The sequence below is a fragment of the Perognathus longimembris genome, chromosome 2, assembly GCF_023159225.1.
Source record: "Perognathus longimembris pacificus isolate PPM17 chromosome 2, ASM2315922v1, whole genome shotgun sequence".
NCBI classification, from domain to species: domain Eukaryota; kingdom Metazoa; phylum Chordata; class Mammalia; order Rodentia; family Heteromyidae; genus Perognathus; species Perognathus longimembris.
The window spans coordinates 141658237-141678896 of record NC_063162.1 but is presented as its reverse complement, the minus strand read 5'-3'; the positions used below and the strand labels follow the sequence as shown (position 1 = coordinate 141678896).

General features: G+C 40.1%; 1 protein-coding gene across 1 annotated transcript in view; it reads left to right on the top strand.

The window, feature by feature from the left end:
• The window catches only part of Dgki (diacylglycerol kinase iota), a 327861-nt gene that overhangs the window by 272714 nt on the left and 34487 nt on the right, over nt 1–20660 (top strand). The window contains exon 29 of the mRNA XM_048340285.1: nt 10419–10444. Coding sequence (XP_048196242.1) covers nt 10419–10444 — 26 coding nt within the window. The remainder of the gene's footprint in view (nt 1–10418; nt 10445–20660) is intronic.

Below are 20660 nucleotides of genomic sequence, written 5' to 3'. Positions count from 1 at the left end.
TAGGTGTATGCAGAATGTTCTGGAAATAATACAAGCTGTTTCTTTTATAGTCTATTTTCTTCCTATTGAGAAAAGAATATTTAAAGGATGATGAAAATAGCCTCAAAGGGAAACCTTAGGCTTTTTAGACACATTTTTCACTCAACCATTACCCACGGGCATATAGGTATCTGTTTTTGTCATTATATAACTAGAAACATTCCTCCAATAATAGAAAACAGTCAATGCTAGTTCAGTTTCACTCTACCTGAAGTGTATTTAGGAGATTTTTATGACTGATAAATTATTTGGGGATCTCCAAAACACCTAATAACTCTGGGAACTGAAAACACGGCCTCTCCAGAGGAGTCTATAAGTCTGAAAGATTAGATGTTCTGGACTGAGCATAGGAGACAAAGCAGCTTCGTTTCCCTCTGCCCTCCAACTATTTTCTTTCCCCAGTTTCTTCTGGGAACACTAGGTTATGACCTGATCCTAATAAAAAGGGTAATTGTACTTATTGTCAAAGTTCCAGGTTCTCAGCAGGGAAGACACATGATTGGGTGATGAGGTAGATTGTGGAAATAGCCTCCCGGCATGGGGATCAGATAAGAGGGAGAAAAGTTAATCTTCTTAGTGGGATGTGGGTTTTGCTTGGATGTGTGTTAGAGATGAAATCGGTGCTGTCAGAACAGAGATGGTTCTTGGCATCTGTTTTGCCAAGATAGTTGAGTCCCATCCCGGCTTACTTTCGACTGGTCCAAGTCTTGGTCACCTTAGCTAATTGCTCCAGTTGGGGGAAGAAGAGACAAGATAGTTGACATTTATCTTCTTTTCTTCTTTTCCTGCTTGCCTTAACTCTTTAGCCAAACACACAATAATCCCCTCTCATTATGAATGCGAAAACCATTTAATAAGCTATTTTTGTGTTCCTTTTATGATTGCTTCTCAAATACTTATGCATATGGAAACCTGAAACCACTTGGGGGATGTGTGGTCACATTTCCATTTTCAAGTTTACATAGCAGAACAGCCAGAATAGAATTCCCTATGCAATAGATCTTATTTTTGACCAACGTTGAAAGAAAAAAAAATGTGCTAGTACAAATGTGCTTTAATAGTGAATATGCATTTCATTTAAAATGGTGCCAGGAAATTCTGGCCCTTCCATTTTTATGAGTTCCAAATTTTGCCAACAATTACTACCCCAGAAAATATTAATACTGTTAAGTCCTTTTTTTTTCATTTATAAAAGTTGGCAGGTTTATCTACTCATACACGAGGAGTTTGGGGAATGTGAGAGAAACTTTCAGATCTATCTTTAAGGCATGTGAATCCCTTGGATGGTGAAAACATTATATACTGTGTCCATGGTACATTGCACTATGCTGGGTAGTGCAGAGCCTGTGACAAAGCTGCTTTAGCATCATCTAACGCTAGTAAAATGACAACACCATGGCCCTCTGCACTTGAGAGTTAGAGTGTTGTCAGACCAATATAAAAACAGCTTGTTTGTGATGGAGTTGCAAGACGTGGGTATATCCTCTCCTGAATCTCTTGGGGGTAGCTCTGTGCTGGAAGCAAAGTCTCTCAGCTGCCAGTATCTGTCACTTGGTCTTCTTTGCCCTCATCGAATCACTGGCTCTACCTTAAGAGCCTAGTGATGACAGATTGAGTTTGACTCATCAGGTTGATAAGTGGACCAGGGATTCAGGGCAGGGTATGTGATATGCAAGAAACAAGTGAATCTTCATACAATAGGATGTTGCAGAAGGACAGTCTATTGCTTCACTTTTTTTTTTTTCTAAATATAGGGGTTAAAACTGAGTCAGAAGTAATTATAATACGATAAAGCATCCTGGGAAATGAACAGTTTCCTAGGCCTCCAGCAATGATATGTTTCCTTCTCTGAAAGGCAGAAAATACCCAAGTTGAAGTCGACTCTCGGGTCATTCTTTCTCAGAGATTCTATCCTAGAGAACTCAGGTACCCAAGATGTCTGCAGAGTCATGGGGCTACTAAAGAAAGTGTGGGCAACAGGAGGAAAAATGGGGAGTACCTGTCAGGAGTGGAGCTAAAGGTCTGGTTCTGCTTCTGATCATCAGAGCGAGCGTACGGATGGTACCTTCACTTTTGCCGCCCAAATGACTAGCATTTGCTGCTTTCCTCAGTTTCCCTCCCTATGCTTGGTTTCTGTGTATCTCCTTCAGGAGAAAAATTGAACTGAATAGATCTAAAGTATGAATTGCTGGTCACTTAAAAGTGTTTGCAAACCAATTGTCTGTGTCTCTCAGCTTGCCAGCAGCCCTCGTTCATAACTCAGGAACGGCTCAGTAGTTGAGCATGGGGCAGGGAGGTGGGAGGAATGAATGCCTAGACTGCCACCGGAAGTGGTGATGGAGGGGTTGGAAGTACAGCACAGCTTCCACCTGAGCCACCACTCTGAGGAGACCAGAAGAAGAGACAGAGCCACAACATGGAGTGATGAGTTATGACTGGGAAATCAGGAGATGGAGACCACATTTTCTCTTGATTAACTTCTCTGGATCTTGTGTTAACCACCTCTGCATAATGATCATCACATGCCCTATCTTAGTTTTCTCCAGCACTTGATGTGATGTTTCGTCTCACTCTGAAGCTGCCTTAGAATTCCCCGAAAATGGAGATGGGATGTTCTAAACTGTGTCTCCCGCTGAATGAATGGAGTTAAGCAAAGAGATGGAGTTAATACTCAGACACTGACTTGCTTGAGCTCTTCTTAGACATAGAGTCTGTGAAAACATTTTCTTTCTTAGTTCCCAATATTACTGATTTCTTTCTCTTTGTCTGTTATGGGGCTTGAACTCAGGGCCTTGTGCACTATCGCTGAGCTCCTTTTGTTCAAGGTTAGCACTCTACCACTTTGAGCCAAAGCTCCACTTTGGTTTTCTGGTGGTTAACTAGAGGTAGGAGTCTCATGGACTTTCCTGTCTGGGCCGGCTTTGAACTGTGATCCTCAGATCTTAGCTTCCCGAGTAGCTAGAATGACAGGCATGAGTTACCAGTACCCGGAAAATATTACTTATTTTTTTTGGTAGATCTGTTGTTTGTGGCTGGTTGTGATTTATGACCGAGAAACTCTGCTGTTCTTGAATACACAAGGGCTAGAAGGAGGCAGCCACTGTTTAGATCCTATTTCCTACCCTAGTGGCAGGAACATGAGTGCATGTTCCTGAGGAGAGGATGGAGGTAGGAGGCAATGTCCACAGAAATACTAAGCCATCTCACAGTTGTCTTCAGGAGAGGCACTAACACAGCTTCCATGTTTATCTCTTGTTTCCCTCCCATTTCCAAACCTACGTACGGAGTTCTTGTTGGGATTTCATAAAAATAATTAGCTATGGGCCAACCTTTTCTCAATTACCATGGAAAGCCCGGATGATGAACACGTGAGATCACCTTTATTAAAAGCTATACGTACCAACCCTGAAGGTAGCACTGATGTGATTTGCCTTCACAAATGGAGATCTTCATGTGTTAATGTGTGCTTTTTTAAATAATTGGCTGGGAAGGCCTGTAATCTTAGCTACATGAGGGGCAAAGGTAGGAAGATAGGCTAGGCAGAAGTAAAAGATGAAACAAACAAACTGAAAGCAAAATGATTGGGCATGGCTCAAGTGGTAGAGCACTTACTTAGCAAGAGTAGAGTTCAAACCCTTCTACTGCAAAAATTGGGGGAAGGATGTGCGATTCATAACATCCAAATGAATTGTTTCTCATCTGGAGCTGTTGATCAGGTCTCCTGAGTCACTAAGTTAAAGCCAGGGGCTTGGCCTCTTTTTCTAGAGGGTACTCTGAACTGGCTGTCTATTCCTTTACTCCATTTCTAAGCAAACAGGCTGGCAAATGTAAAGACTTGTTTCTAAAATGAATCCTTGCAGATTCAAAATGTTGTCCTGTACTGGTTTCTTCTACTCCATCTCTTCCTTTTATCTAGTCCTTTCCAGTGTCCACTGTCAGCTTGTCTCAAATCCTCTGCCTCCCTTTACCCATAGACTCGGGTTTTCTTCTTTTTTGTTGCAGTTCTTGGGAATTAACAGTAGGTGGCAGTAATATTTCAAACTCAAAGGGCATATTTAGGGAACTTGTTAAGCAAACTGATGAAGAAGAAAATTTTGCAGCCAAAAAGCTGATTATTCAAGCTAGTGGTGAACCAGAGCTATTCTTTTTTGAGAGCCAAAAATACCTAAATACAAGAGTGTATTAAACAAATAAATATTTACATTTCAAGCAGCACCCACATATGGCCCATTACTGTGTACATTTGAGTCTTAAAGACGAGGAGTGGATGGGAAGGAAGATAATTAGTGGAAATTGCCTTCAATGAAAATCTCACCCAGCAGCCTTTATGAGATCTGCATTCTGGGATTGCTTCCTCACCTCCACACAAAAGGCCATTCCTGTCCTTCCCTCACTCTTCCTGCACCCCTCCCCTCTTCGGCTGGTGAATGTTACCTTTGAGGCAGTTTGGCATTCCCTGAATGGGGTTGTGGCCACTTGAACAGAGAGTGTGTTTGTCTTTCTCTCATCTCAATGCCACTTTGTGTGTCGCTGTAACTTTCATCTCTCTCATGCTCGCCTGCTCTAGTTTACTGTATGAGCTTTGTCCGTTGTGTTAAGAGAAGGACTCATAATTAGACGGAACAAAAGCAAACAAAGAGAGCTTATATAGTTGATGGGGACACTCAGTGCCAAGGGATTTCTGGTTCTGTTTTACCTAATTAGAGATGCTCTGGGGCCAGAGTGATGTGGCGAGCATGTTACTTCCATCCACGATCTTGCTATTTTTCCCTCAAGCCCTCAACATGATGTCATTCATAGCCCTGGTCGACCAGCTCTCCCAGGAGAGGTACTTCACACCCGTGAGGGGAGCTCGAGGGAGGAAAGTGGTTGCCTTCAATCTGCAGCCTTGCTTGCAACATGCATGAAGTCATCCTTGGCTTGCTGGATCGATTGAGTGGAGGTTCTTGTCCCTCGGCAGTTTCAGCATACAGACTGAACTCGTTCCTTCCTTATTTGGCCAGTCTTTGTTGGGGAGTAAGGCAGAGTATGCATGGCACACACTGAAAACAACTCCGTGTGTGCTTTATTAATTTCCTTTTTGTCTTTCCTGCCTTTTCTCTATACCTCCAGCTTCTGGATAAAGATCACCGCAAAGACAGCTTTTCCTCTAAGCCTGGGCAGTCGATCATCTATTAAAATAGGGAAGAGCAGGAGAAACTTCTGTTCTCTGGCTTCTGTTAGCTAACTGTCTTTTAGTTTTCCTTGATTTCTCATTCATTTTCCTACTCACAGGCCCTGAGAGTTTTCCAGACTCTTTCCAGTCGTTTTTCATATATGGGTGACATTCAGATTTCTCTTGGTCGAAAGTATCCACTGTCACTTGCTCACACCTCCTGATCCCGTCCTGACTGTGTGAGATCACGCGAGCCTCCACATCTTGCTCCCTGCTTGAGATGCTGTGCTGGCTTCCTGGGAAGCCCCTGAGAAGCCCTGAGTAAGAATCTACCTCCCTACGGGTCACAGCTTCCAGGCATATTTCAAGAAACAGACCACTGCCTAGCAGATACTGGTTTCCCTCCTCCCCCGACCAGCTGAGCCTTTGCGTGCTCCCATTCCACTCTGTATTTCTGAGATCAACTTTTCTTTTTTAATGAGGTTATTTGTTTTACTGTGCCTAACTTATTTCGTATATCATAATGTCCTCTAAGTGTGTCCATGTTGCCACAAATGACAGAATTGCTTTCCTTTTTATGACTAAGTAGTAGTCAGTTATATTTTAAATTAAACAACCATCCAGTGGTAGATTCTTATACAGATCACATATACACAGAAGTATGGCTGTCTCTCTCACCTGTTGATTTCATTTCCTTTGAATATATACCCTGTGGTGGGATTGCAGGACAGTATGCTAATCCTATTGTTTTTAAAGAATCTTCCATAATGACTATACTAATTTGCATTCTATCCAACAAGTGATCCTTTTTCTCCACAGGCTCTGTTATATTTATTTGTTTTTTTTTCTTATTGATTGTAAAGGTGATTAACAGAGGGGTGGGGGGGGTTGCTCTTTTTGGACACTGTTACCCCCTTCCTCATTTTCTCCCACTTTCCCCTCCATATTCCCCTACCCCCAAGCTGTGAAGTTCATTTCCAAATTAGTGTCTAGTGAGTATCATTGTTGCATTAGTTCATACTTTGTCCTGCTGTTTCTATGATTCCCTTTCCCTTCCCCAGATCAGGTAAACTTACATACAAGACAAAGGGTACAGTAAACAAAAGAAAACAAAAACCATAAAACAAAGAAAAAAGAGAAAGAAAGAAAAATGAGATAACCACAAACAGTACATTTAGAAACTTATTGTTTCCAATTATTGGAGTTCATTTTGATATGCTTCATTATATATGGTCATGTGCACCTAGCTATTGTGATCTCTGCTAAGAATGTCATATATAGTCCATACTCTATGTCCTGCTCATGCAAAAATATAATCCAGATTATGTGACTTTCAAACATTTATTCCATTTGGCCTAAAAGATAAATTGTATGTACCTCAAGATGCACTTATAGGTCCTGTATAAAATGGCATCTATATTTTACTTCTTGAATCTTCTGTTTTATCACTCCTTTACATTTTAACATTGCTGAGTTATTTGTGTATCTGATGAAACATGATGCTGTTTCCTCCTTTTCATTTGCCTATTGCTTATGATGGCAGTTTTTCTCTTACCTAATAAGATCATATTCATTCTTCAAAGGCCATCTCAGATGGTTCTAAGATACTTTTGGGGTCTTTCTTTCACTCTCGTGGAGCAGAATTGATCTCCCTCTGCTCTGTTTTAATTTTTTTCTTTATTTGGACTGAGATTGTTATCCTTTCCATGAAACTCTTACCATTTTCTTAGCTTGTTTACTTTTCTAGCAGATTATGAAACTGTGCTTTGTATACCTATCTCTTGGCTTGGCGTTCTCAAGTAATAAATTTAATCAAAATGACAAAAAATTCAAACCCTACTTGCAATTACTTGTGGCAACATAACGAGAGAGGGATTTTTTTTTTTTTTTTTTTTTTTTTGCCAGTCCTGGGCCTTGGACTCAGGGCCTGAGCACTGTCCCTGGCTTCTTCCCGCTCAAGGCTAGCACTCTGCCGCTTGAGCCACAGCGCCGCTTCTGGCCGTTTTCTGTATATGTGGTGCTGGGGAATCGAACCTAGGGCCTCGTGTATCCGAGGCAGGCACTCTTGCCACTAGGCCATATCCCCAGCCCCGAGAGAGGGATTTTTAAATGCAGGTTTTGCCTTTTATTTTATCTGTGGGTATTTTTTCTACTAGGCTGAATTTGAATAAACCAACAATATAAAAAAAAAGAGCCCAAATAAATAAAGTATAGCAAAAACCACAAATATTTTCTAGATCACAACAGAGTCAGGTAAACAGGAGGAAAGAAAGCTGTAAATTGTGGAGTTCCCTGAAGGCTGGTAGTAGTTTATATTGTGAGTGACTGAGTTTCAGGACAGTGTGCTCTCAGAGGGAAACACACCACTTGGAATAAAAGCACACGTTGTTTCTCAGGTGTGGTGGGAAGAAATAAGCAGTGGACGTTGCTTCATGTCTCAGTTGACAAGCTGAGGAAGGTACTCTGTTGGGGAGGTTCAACCTCTGTTGTTGTTTTTTTTAATTTTTTATTTTATTGTCAAAATGTACAGAGGGGTTACAGTTTCATCCGTAATACAGTGAGTACATTTCTTATCCAACTTGTTACCTCAACCTTTGTTTTTAAAAACAACTCCATATATAGCTGATTTCGGATGTTTCTTCCCTCCCCAGCGAAGTTTCGTAACATTTTTGAATGCCCATTTCTAGCAGTAATGGATGATGTGTGTGTCCCCGTGGTATAATTTAGTGACTTTTTGCAGTGAAAGGTGACTTACCGAGTGAGGATTGACATACACCATGTGTCTTAAAATTCCACCAACCCAGGCGTGTGGGAGACATCCAGCCGCAGAAACTCAACATGACTAATCCCCAGCACACAAGCTGAAATCGATAGTGCTCCCCCCACCCCCCCACCCCCGCCTGCACGTCCTGCAGAATGCATCCCCTGGGGGCTCCAATGGAGCCATCTGGACATTTTCAAAGTTAATATTACTGCTTGGATTTTGCAGAAACCCAGAAAAGGGCCCTGCTTCCCGAGCTCTCTACCTTAGACCAGGAAGGGTCCATCTGCATAGATTCTTCTTTGTTCTTAGAACTCTGTGAGATATTCATCGCAAAAGAAACAAACAGTCCAGACCCTGTTTATGTTTATTTATCAGAAAACTCCAGAGATGAAGACGGTCTCATTACTGACTCTTTTTTAGGCCTTTGGCAGCACAAGGAAGGAGTTCATCTTGTTTCAAATCTGTGCTTCTTTTTAGACTCAACTATCAACACCATTTTACTCTAGACTCAACACTTCCTTTACTCCCCAATTATAAAAACAGATGATTGATGTCTCTGTGGTTGGGTGATCTGGATGCCCTTTGGCACAGAGAGTACCACATTATAACCCCTCTAGAGTTCAAGCTTACTCCCAAGACTCTCTCAGCTGGCTTTGTTGCTGGCAGAATGGTCTAGAAGTTCATCTGAAGGTGATAGCATACATTTTTGAGGAGTTCTGGGATGCGTCCGACTCAACATCAGCACAGTATGCTACAGCTAATGCAATTGAAGGAATTCGAATCAAACACTCACTTATGTGAATTAAGATTCAAGTCTAGCGGGTAAGGGATTACCATCTAGAAGAAAGGCTAGACAGTGTGACATGGCGAAACTCCAAGGAGCTGATAATGAGCTCTACCTAGGAAGGACAAGTGATGTTTCTCAGGCAGTGATGACTGAGTGACCGCGATGGGTTCTTGCTCACCACTCCCCAGTGTCCATCTCCCAAATGTCAATTTTCTTTCTACCCAAATCTGGAGATTCTCTGTTCAGCATGGAACACTGCTTGAGCCAGGTGTGGTTGCTCACATCTGTAACCCCAGCATTTGAGAAGCTGAGAGTTTGAGTTCATCCTGTCCTATAGAGAGGGCAAGGTGATCCTGGCCACAGTGGGAGACATTGTCTCTCAAGAAACAACAGCAAACACATGATGTTCAAAGGACGCTATTTACCACTACTGGATATTCAGGGTTTTCTTCCTATTATTACTACTACTGTATCTTTATGTTGTACTGCTTACTCGCGTACAGTTGTATTACTCATCCTCAGATAAAGTTGGTATCAAGCATCTCAAAACAGGTAAATTTTTTCTCCAGTTATTTCTATACCAACTAAATGATTTCGTGCCTCAGCATTTGTCCTCCTGCCTCATACATATTCATTGAAAGCAATAGAGAGTAATTTGGTGGTTGATAAAGAAATAGAGATCATATCTCTACTGCCCAACTCCTGCTTCTATCTTTAGTCATTGCTTTGCTACAGATACTTTTAGAACGTTCACTGAGAGAAGATTCTTCCTATCTAGGGGAAATATAGGTGACATTTGTCCTTCCTTCTGAGATTTTAATGATTCTAAATATGTCATCAGGGGTCTCTCATTCTTCACACAAAACTGTAATTTAACAGAGAGGTGATTTCCACTAAAAAGTTGTGTCTTTCTTGGTCAAAGTACCACTATTCGTAGTTCACTGAAAGAAAAAAAGATTTTTTTGGTCAACATGACCCTTCCTTTGATATCTAACTACTATAATTAGAGCTGGACCCACAAATCTGTATGTAAGTTATTACTTTATCAAATCATCACACACACACACACACACACACACACCATGGTTGTTCTCTTTTTACCTTTTCTGATTCTTGAATCTTTAGAGCCATAAGATCAACTCAGAGAAGGTCTATTCCACGATCATTTAAACATTCAATTCCATGAAGAGTAGAAATAAGAGTGATCATAACCGTAAGCCTGCGTGCCCTTTTTTGTACTTCATTCTCTCTCTCTCTCTCTACTCCCAAACAGATCTCTTTTTATATAAAAACCTTCCATCTAATAACATTTTTGCCTCTGACCTTTTCTCTAGAAGCCTAGTCTTGAGCAGTAGGTGATGTCATATTATTTCACTCAATACATATTTTTAGGAATTCTCTTTTCTCCGTGATAAGTTCAGACTTATTTGTTGAATCCTGTGACACAAGTAAACACTGATATTTTAGAAACTCTTAACACCCAGCCGACTCAGGTAAGACTTGAGGGTGATTGATTGGAATGCACCCTGAAGCCAGCACATTAATTATACTGCCTACTCTATTGCATTTCCTATTGAACAGAGTTTGGAGAGTATGATTTCTATTAGATGATCTGTGATTGTTATCATTGCCATATATTTATAACATTTTTCTTTCTTTCTTCTTTTTTTTAGATCACCAGTCTCTTCAGAAGATCATGGTAAGAATTGCTCGCTTTTTAATACTAACTTTATTATTAAAAATTGTCCTTGCTCCCTGTTTCTCCATCAGAGAATTAGTTAAAGAGTTACTGTTGTAGAACTAGCCTTATATTTTTTATTGTGAAGTATCAAACACCTTTACACAAAGCAATTCATACTGGCGGAATATGATACATTGTTTTTCAAATCCGTTACAGCCAATTTGTTGACAAATACTGTGAAATTTAACATGTTCTGCCTGGCTTCTATCCCTGTCACCAGAAGTTTTTGTGACTTTGGGCTAGGTTTATATGTTCTTTGAAAAGATGTTCACTTTTTAAGTGGGGATAGGAATTATTCACAAAAGCCCATGGGACATTGCAGGACAACGCCGTAGTGCATCTGTCTGCAGAATGTTCTAAGTCAGAATGGAAGCTAATTGGGAAGAGATGAAAGTGGTTACCTAGTTGAGGTGAATTATTTGCATTTTGAGAGACAGCTTGTTTCACTCAAAGGACAAAATTGTAATTATATCCTTCCTGACCTTTATTCATTAATTCAGTTGGTCTTTCATAACTGCTCATATAGTGGTAACAATGGGTCGATTAAGTCACGTAGTTATATGTCGAAAACATATCAGTATGCACCTTTACCAAAGTGATTCTTTAAGTCTTTCTGGGGTGTTAGACATTGCCCCATAACTTAGTAACCATCCTATGGAATTCTTGTCTCTAGTTCATTGTGTACAGAACCTACTCAGAGCAAAACTCTATTCTTTTGACCATAGGATGCAATCTTTCCAAGAGACCAATAGCTGTGGCCAGCTTCCCAATATTGTATTTTCATGTGGATTATTTGGTTAGCCTCCCTACACTCCTTTTCCCTTCTCCACTCCAGCTATATATCTATTTCTGTAATTCACCATGTTTTTATTTCTTCCTACTTTCCCCCATGATGTTCATGTAATAGATGACTGTTTCCCTTGGCCATACAAATAATTCCTGCTTACCTTACCTTATTGTTTTGGAGAGCTTTCTCATCTACTGATCATTCTACCAAATGTTTTTTCCCCATCTTCTAGGGTTTAATATGAAAATTTTATACTTTCTTAAGGAGGTTCTTCTGTTAGGCTGACTTCTTTGGTATGAATGAGTAGTTACCCTTAAAATATATTTATTAAATGAATGCATTAAGGAAGTAGGGAATGTGGGGTCATCTTTCCTGCTGACACATCATAAAACCTGTCCCAATATTGGAATGGGTTTATATTATGTCCTATGAAGAATCATAGGGAAAATTATGTTAGGGCCCATTAAGTCAAAATTAGGTAATCAACCACCTAATGGTAACCTATTATTACATGCTATTTTTCTGATTGTTGCTAGTATGAATTGGTTTTTGATTGCATATTTATATGTCCTTGGGCTTCCATGTCCAAATGATAAAGTAGAAATTTTTTGAATTAGTTTCACCCTAATGTCCTTTGGTTGTATTTGCTTTCCCATCTATAAGAATGTGTCCTGCATTCAAAAACAGTGGCAAGGATTCTGAGTTGCAATTTTCTGATCCATTAGGACTTATTAAAGGGTTATGAAATATCAAGGAACATATGGCAGACCCTTTAGACCCTTTGAAGCCTTGCATGGTGGCTGCTACCAGCAATCTCAGTGTTAAGAATTGAGAATTCATTATGTTAACTTGTTTGTTTGATTGATTGAAGAAATAGGTCCAAAATTAGAAGGTTATTATAGTTTGTGGCTTTAATAATGTGTTAAATATCCACGCTGTTCAGTTTGCTTCTGCAATTTAAAAAAATTGTTCAAATGTGTAATGCTGATTTTTATCTAAATGGATCTAATTGTTACTCATCTTCTATTTAATATATCTTTGGAAAAAAATCTTTATTTTTTTGTTACATGTATTTTCTATCCGGCACTCAATAGATATTTCTTTACATTTACATGTTTTAAGACTTATTGTTTACTAAGAACAATGTAAAACCTCTTGTATCCATCTTGCATGCCATCCACATACCATGACAACCTTGAGATACATTTGTAAAAGAGGGAAGTCAGGATTTTCAAAGTAATAGTAAAATCTTTAAAGCACATTGTACACATGGGTTTTCAAGTTGGAATGTAAACACGTGCATACTTTGGCCTTACAGTTTGCTCACTTTCCACCAATGACTCTGCTTCCTTTCATAATCACTGTTTTCTGTCTTTTTTTTTTTTTTTGCCAGTCCTGGGGCTTGAACTGGGGGCCTGAGCACTGTCCCTGAGCCTCTTTGTGCTCAAGGCTAGCGCTCTACCTCTTGAGCCACAGCGCCACTCATAATCACTGTTTTCGAGACAAATTTTAGTTTTGAAAAGTCCAATCACCCTACCATCCTTCATTCCTATGGATGCTTTTCATCGGGAGGTCAATTACAAGGATGTATCATTCATCCTTTCCTGATCTTGGTTTGTCGTCTTTACCTGTGGGCTAATCACATCTATTCTCTTGTACCTCATAGATTGTTGTGCATCCTAATGGGAAATCATCCATGAAATTGCCTTCTAATATGTTAAAAGTGCCTCTGACATAATATCATTTTTCTCTAGCAGTTCGGTGGTAAAGAGAGAAAGTGGAGATTTATGGGTGATGTTTACCTAGCCTTGTATCTGGCCTCAATTTGGAAAGGAGGTTGTGTGTGTGTAGATGGCACATGACTGAAGTCCCGGCTACTCAAGGAGTCTAATGCAGGAAGCTTGGAAGCAGGCCAGTGTAGGTGATTTACCTACATAGACTTTACCTCAAAAAAAAAGAAAGAAAAAAATTAAAATATAAGAGAATGGTTAAGGGAGGATCTCTCTCTCTCTCTCTCTCTCTCTTTCCACCTTACTTTAAACATCAACTTTTTATTGGAAACCTTTCTATGGATATCAGAATAAGAGTAAAATATAATTTGTTCCACAGTGCCAAAGTAAAGGCTGAGTTCATTGTTAGAAACATGGCTCTGCAAAATAAGCAATACAAGGCGAAGATGACCTTTAACTTGTCTCTGTGAATATGAAAGAGTACCAAAGTTGTTGAGAATAAAAACTAAAATTTATTAAGCACTTATGCCAAAATGCTGTGCTGGAATGCTCCAACTATGGCATTGAATCTCACCTTTAATAAGTAACACCCCCCAGTAGGGGCATTCTCTCCAGCTTTACAGTTGGTGGGAAAATAGGCCCAGAGTACTTTTAAGTAAGTTAAGAACTCCTAACTAGTAAGGGGTAGAGTTCATTTTCAAACCGAATTCTGAAAGTCTGGCCCTCATCTTTTATCCACCACATCCCTGGGAAAGCACAGAAAGGACTGTCAGCCTTAAGGTGAACTGACAGAAATATCAAGGGCAGGCGTGAGGGAGAAGGGTTTCCTCCTTCTAACAAGAGCTTATTTACTGCTGTGTAAGTAATTTTTTTTAATGACAACACAAAACAGAACAACAACAACAAAAATAACAGCCTCTCTCTCCTGCTGGGAATGATTTCATCCCTGTAGAAAAAGTGAAATACCAATGTCACATTTTCTCATCATTAGTTAACTGAGTGAAACCCAAGCTTCAGGAAACGTGCATGCGGCATCCCAGTGGGAACATTACATTTTAATGCCACATCTGGAAGCCGGAGTCCTACCCCTTGTCAGGAGATAAGCTTGACAGTGATGGATTGCCTGTCCTCCGAGTTTTCTCTGCATTTAGTGCCTCTCACTTCATCATTTAAATTGCTCCCGGAGCCGCCTCCTGGGCCCAGGCAGCTCCCAGCTCTTTCTGTCATCTTAGCAGTTAGTTTATGGTCTGCTTGGAATGGCCGTGCTTCAGGCCGCCACCTGTGCCAGCACATCAAGGGAAGGTCATCTTCCAACGAATGGCTGTTCTCCTACAAAGTAAAACAAAGGCATTGATCTACTCATTTGAAAGGAAAATGCTGAGCACTGCTTGCTTCACCCTGGACCATCAGATTTGGCATCCCTTTTCTCCCCCATCTCCTGGACTTGTCATGGCTGTCACCTCCAGAGGAGCTTTTGTTGTTGTTGTAACAGCAGACAAGGATGGTGCTTGTGGGTATATGTGGAAGTATAGTTGTAACAAACACAGTCACAGATGTCAAGGATGCAAAGATATGTCTGTGGACAGATGCGGAGGTGACTACTTCCCAGTAGGCTGTGCACCTATTGTGGTAGGACCCAGCTCTACGACATCATTGCTCCTCTGGCTGATTCGTTTTTCTCACTAATATAAACCTATATGTATTGATAGAATTTTACTAACACAGATACTTGCAAAATGTGTAAAAGAAACAGGAAGTGGTGCTGTGGCTTAAGTGGTAGAGCGCTAGCCTTGAGCTGAAGAGCCCAGGGACAGTGCCCAGGCCCTGAGTTCAAACCTCATGACCTAAAACAAGAAAAGTATTGGGGCTGGGAATATGGCCTAGTGGTAAAAGTGCTTGTCTCACATACATGACGTCCTGACATGACACCCTGGGTTTGATTCCTTAGCACCACACATATAGAATATAAAAGCCAGAAGTGGCGCTGTGGCTCAAGTGGCAGAGTGCTAGCCTTGAGCAAAAAGCAGCCAGGGACAGTGCTCAGGCCCTGAGTTCAAGTCCTGGGGTTGGCCAAAAAGAAAGGAAAGAAGGAAGGAAGGAAGGACAGAAGGAAAGAAGGAAGGAAGGAAGGAAGGAAGGAAAGAAGGAAGGAAGGAAAGAAGGAAGGAAGGAAGGAAGGAAGGAAGGAAGGAAGGAAGGAAGGAAGGAAGGAAGGAAGGAAGGAAGGAAGGAAGGAAGGAAGGAAGGGGACACTGGTGGCTCATGCCTGTAATCCTAGCTACTCGGGAGGCTGAGATCCAAAGGATTGTGATTCAAAGCCAGGCTGAGCAGAAAAGTTCACCAGGCTCCATCTCCAAATAACCAGCAAAAAACAGGGCTGGGGATAAAGCTCAGATGGTAGTGCACCAGTCTAGGAAACAAGCCAAAAGAAGGAAAGGCCCTCAGTTCAAACCCCAGAACCGACCCTCCCCACCCCGATGGTATAAAACTTTACCTTCTCAGATTCAAGAACCAAAAGGAACTGCTATGATGCATTTCCTAGACCAAGAAATAATAAATTCATTATAATCTGATCATGCTTACAGAAGTTACAGAGTTTTTTTGCTATTGCTATTGATACATACCATTATGGACATTTGTTTTTATATTCTGCCTGGTGTCTTTGTTGTCCTCTGGGGTTAAATCTAGGGATGGTTTAGTTAGGTAGTAGATTGTGAGTGTTTAACTCTTATTAGCACTCATTTCCTTACTAGTTTACAAATCATGCTACCTTTCTATACCTGGACTTCTAGGGTTTATTTTTCTTTTATTTACCCACATCTATTCTTTTTCTTTTTTTACCCATGTCTATTCTTATACCAATGCCACACTGTTTGAATGGCTCTAACTTTCTTAAATCTTGGTATTCTGTACTCTGTTCTTTTGCAGGAATGTCTTAGTTATACTGGGGCTTTTGAGTTTCATTTAAATTTTAGAATCAGCTTACTCAGTTTTGTATTAATTGTTTGTGTGTGTATGGCAGTCCTGGGACTTGAACTCAGGGCCCGAGCAGTTTGCTCAAGGCTTGTGCTCTAACCACTGTACCACTTCCAACTTTTTAGAAGTTGATTAGATGTAAGAATCTCACACGATTTCCTGCCCTGGTTGTCTTTGAACCATGATCCTCAGATCTTAGCTTTCTGGATAGCTGGGATTGAGCCACCAATGCCTATCTAAATTTTATATGCAAATTTCATGTGCTTATAAATTACATAATTTATATTTTTATAATGTTTCCACTTCAGGGGTGTTCTTTATTTTTAATTGAGCTACTTAAATGGCTACCAATAGAATTTTGTAATCTTCTTCATGACTAGTTTAGTCATATTCTGCTAAGTGTATTTGTAGTTATTATGTGTTTTTAGTGACTTGTATAATTGAAAAATTATACTTTCTAAGTAATCTTTGCTGGCATATTCCAATACTTGTGCCTCTTAAAATAATCTTTCTGAATCAAGATTCCTGCTAGCCTTAAAATTCATAAAATGTACTGAAGGGTCTCTGTTTGTGAAGAGAATTCTATATAGGCAATATTATCTACAGATACTGAGAATTCTATTTTTTTTACAGTCATTATGCTTTGTAAATCTTTTTTTCTGGTCTTTTCTTCACAGGTTAAAACCTTTAGTTCAGTACTGAATAAGAGAATGTATGGTAATGATTTGTCCCAGAATTATTGAACGGTAGCTATTTCCTTCAGGAAAGATCAGAATCAGAGAGACTATTCTTAAAACCAGGAGAATAAAGTGGAATGAAAAAGTCAGATGCTTTTCTCTTTTGCATAAGGTATTTATCAGTAGAATGTGATGCATCAAGTAAGCAGGTAATGAAGATGGAAGCATCTGTACATTTTTTAAATTGCTTTGCTAGGCAAGACTCACAGTATTGGCCATCTCAGTGTTTTGTTTTGCAGTGACTCTGGGATATCTTCTGCAAAGTTTGCTAGAGTATTTTTTTTTTTAGCTCCACATATGCAGATTCTTACTATGCATCCCTCCATTGGCTTTCTAATTAGATTGGAACATTTTGTTGCTCCCTTTTGAAGCTTATTCCCACCGTAATGTAGCTCATGTTGCTTTAGTGAATTATTTCTACTCCCCTAAGGACAAGCCCCTCTCTGTCTTCTCATCTGTCTTGTATTTGATTATCCATGTGGTTGATACCATCTTTTATTCCCCTTCTTACAACTACCTTCATGATCTTCATTCAGATCCTTCTTCAGGACTAATTAATTCTGTGTCTTGGAACTGTCTCTGTAGAGTCTCAGGACAAAAATGATGAATTTTTCTGACAACTCAAATTTCTCCTTCCTTATTCAACTACTGTTTTTCTTTGTTTCTTTTTTTTTTTCGTGTATTCCAAATTTCTCCCCCTCTGTATTAGTGTTACCTTTCTTAATTAATGATAAGCCCTGTTTGGATAGAGACATTGCTAGATTCTGTGCAGTTCTGTGCTCTGGCACAAATTGAGTATCTCTATTCAACTCTCCCTGTTAAATTTGATGCACGCTGTAGTGTTGGCAAACAGAAACTTCCAGTACACATTTTTGATTTCCATTGTAGCCTCATTAATACTGTTTCCTGTTGAAGCCGATAGGTCAACCATGGTTCTTTTCAAAGAGATTCAGTGACCAATGTGCTGAAAAGATAGCCTTTTACAGTGCCCTCGGTGGGTGCTCCCAAAAGGCTGTGTGAAAAAAAAATGAATGAAAAGGAAAGCATGTTTCCTGTTGGTTAGTCCTGTACAGATCGCAAGAAAGTAGATTATCCATTGCTGATTAAAGAAAAAACAAGCAAAGCAAAAAAAGAAAAAAAAAGAAAAAAAAGAAACAAAAAGTGTCCCTTGGATTTTCCAGTCTGGTTATAATGCTATATATGTCTTGCTCTTACTACTTATTCTTATTCCTCTTTATTAACTCTCATTATTTATCACATCTAAAAATCCCTTTGATCCTTTAGATTTGTTTGGAATTTTTTGGTAGTGATAATTGTCTGTCGATGAAGGCTTGAATGTAAGTGTGGCTATAGGAACGAAGTCTTTAATAAGACTTAACCCACAACATGGCTTTCACTTGGCTTTGGGCTCAGAAAATAGTCAGTAAAATTACCGAAAGTATTGAAAAATAAGACAGTAGAAGAAATAAGGGAGGGTTTCGAGGAAGGAAGGCATACTTGGTTTGGGTTTAAGTGGAAGACAGATAACATCAAATACAATATCTACCAACAAATCAACTTATAACAGACTTTATTCCCATTGTGGTAGGTCACTATGCTGTTTTAAAAGAAAAGGAGGGATTCTTGACTTTTGGTATCTGGAGAACTCATTCATAATAGCAGAAATGAAGAATTGAAGTGTGGCTACTTTTTTTTCTTTTCTTTCTCATTTATTTATTTATTTATTTGTTTATTTATTTGGTGCTGATCCTGCGACTGAACTCAGAGCTTGGGCACTGTCCTTCAGCTTTTTGTGCTGAAGGCTGGTGCTCTACCACTTGAGCCTCAGTTCCACTTGTGGATTTTTTTTTTCTTTTGTCTTTTTGGTAGTTATTGGAGAGAAGAGTCTCAAGGACTTTCTTGCCTGGGCTGGCTTTGAACTGTAATTCTCAGATCTCAGCCCCCTGAATAGCTGGGATAGCAAGCATGAGCTCCTGGCTGATGGATGGCTACTTTTCAAAGTATACTACGTTTACTTACTATTTCTATAATATAGCCCAAGTGAGTTATAATAATCCCCAACATAACCAAGGAGCCACTTTGCATCTGAGGATAACTGATATTCCATTTGTACCTTTTTCACCTGGCTAGGAATCCTAATACACAGTAAGAAATTTTTCCCAGTCTATGCCGAGGCTTATATTATTTATTTTTCCATGTGGGTGACTTCCTTCTGTAAAGAAATGCTTGGTAGCTATTTTCCTAACTTACTGTCTTCTCATGATTCCTGATTACAAAGTAGTAGACTCCATGGCCGCTTTTCCACTGAAAGCCTCGGAGGTGGTTCCTAGATGTCTTACTTTCTCCATCTTTTCCAGCTGTGTTTTTGTTTGCCCAGGCTGTTGTATCTACTCTAGTCTGCGCTATTCTGGATAGAACTGGGGAAACATTTCTAAGTCCCGCCCTCTTATAACATCATGACGTCAATGCAGGGCTTCCCCAGACTTCTTACTTGAGTCTTCATTTTCTGGGTGTATTTTGGGTACTTGGGTACTGCTTTCTAGCATCATACAATACCCCTCCACTAGCTAGATTCATTCTACATAGCACTTGGGAGCAGTTCATTCTTATGGCCCCATTCCTTTTTCCAGAGAACAAGTCGGTGTTCTATGTTTTTCTTCATCATAGCCAGACACCTGTAGGACACAGAGACCAAAACTGCATCCCTCTGGGCCAATCAGGGAAATGCAGCGCTAGGAGGTCCTGATGTCACCATCAACATGGCAAGATTTGACAATCTCCACAGCGAGATTTGGGAGACAGAGTAGTGCCCTACTGAAGATAGAGAGCCCCCTAAATCTCTTCCAGCCCAGGTCTGCACCCTGGCTTTATTCCATGTAAGCCTCTATTTCTTCACTGGGGACATACCAGCACACTGAATCCTAGTTGGCATTTTACCTTTTGAGCATGCTCAGACCTCTTTGCACTCTTGCTTCTAAAACATGGCTTTGCTCAGTCAGCTTACCATGCTTCTGCAGTGAAAGTGAAGACTTACCTTCACTTTTCTGAAATGAAATGTTTTTGGTCCTATCTTTCTAATTAATAGCTATCGTATTTACCATGATTTCTATCAGATTTGAGAACTGGCCTTTTAGTATAACTTGCTTGCAAACTCTAATGTTCTTGGCTACCTTTATGCCAATCCCTGAGGCTATGTTCTAGAAATCTTTCCAAAAACTGCACATCTCTGCTGTGTATGAATTCTATCAACATGGGTTCCTGGAGGTAACCTTGGCTATATTGACTCCTCCTTTGCTTTTGTTACAGTGGGAGATGTTTGAACAACTAATAGTACTCTGCTCTTCTCAGTTTAAAAAAAAAAAAAAGGCCTTCCTCTTCCAAAGTGCACAGCTCCTGCCAGGTAGCGATAAGGTACTTAATGTGCGTTATGATAACCAGATGACCCATAAACCTATAATCTGCTTGAGCTCGACAACACATTCTTCTTACTTGGAGCCTGGCCTTGAACAACATTCCCCTTGCAGTTTTGAAGTTTGGTCAAAGCCAATAACCATCCATCACTTTCAGGCCACATCAGATCTGCTTGCAACTGCAACTGGCCCTGAATGAAATATGTGCACACTTTTTTCAACTCGAGTTCCTTTTAGAGGTTTGAAGGACACTGCTAAAATCCATCTAATGAATTCAAGGAGCCCCAGCACGGGAGGATATTGAGGGAAGCGATAAAGCAGAAGCCCCGATCTCATCTCTGGACTTCCCCATAAAAGTCAAGAGTGCCTCCTCTTCTGTGAGACAGCGGTCCAGCCTCTTATCTACAAGGCCAACCAGGACCTTGCTTACTCCTTCTCTCATTCCTCTTTCCCTCTCAGGAGTGTGCATTTATTAACTGAATGTCAGAAAAGCCAAAGTAAACGAAGTTAGTCAATGCAAGTGAAATTTGTAAA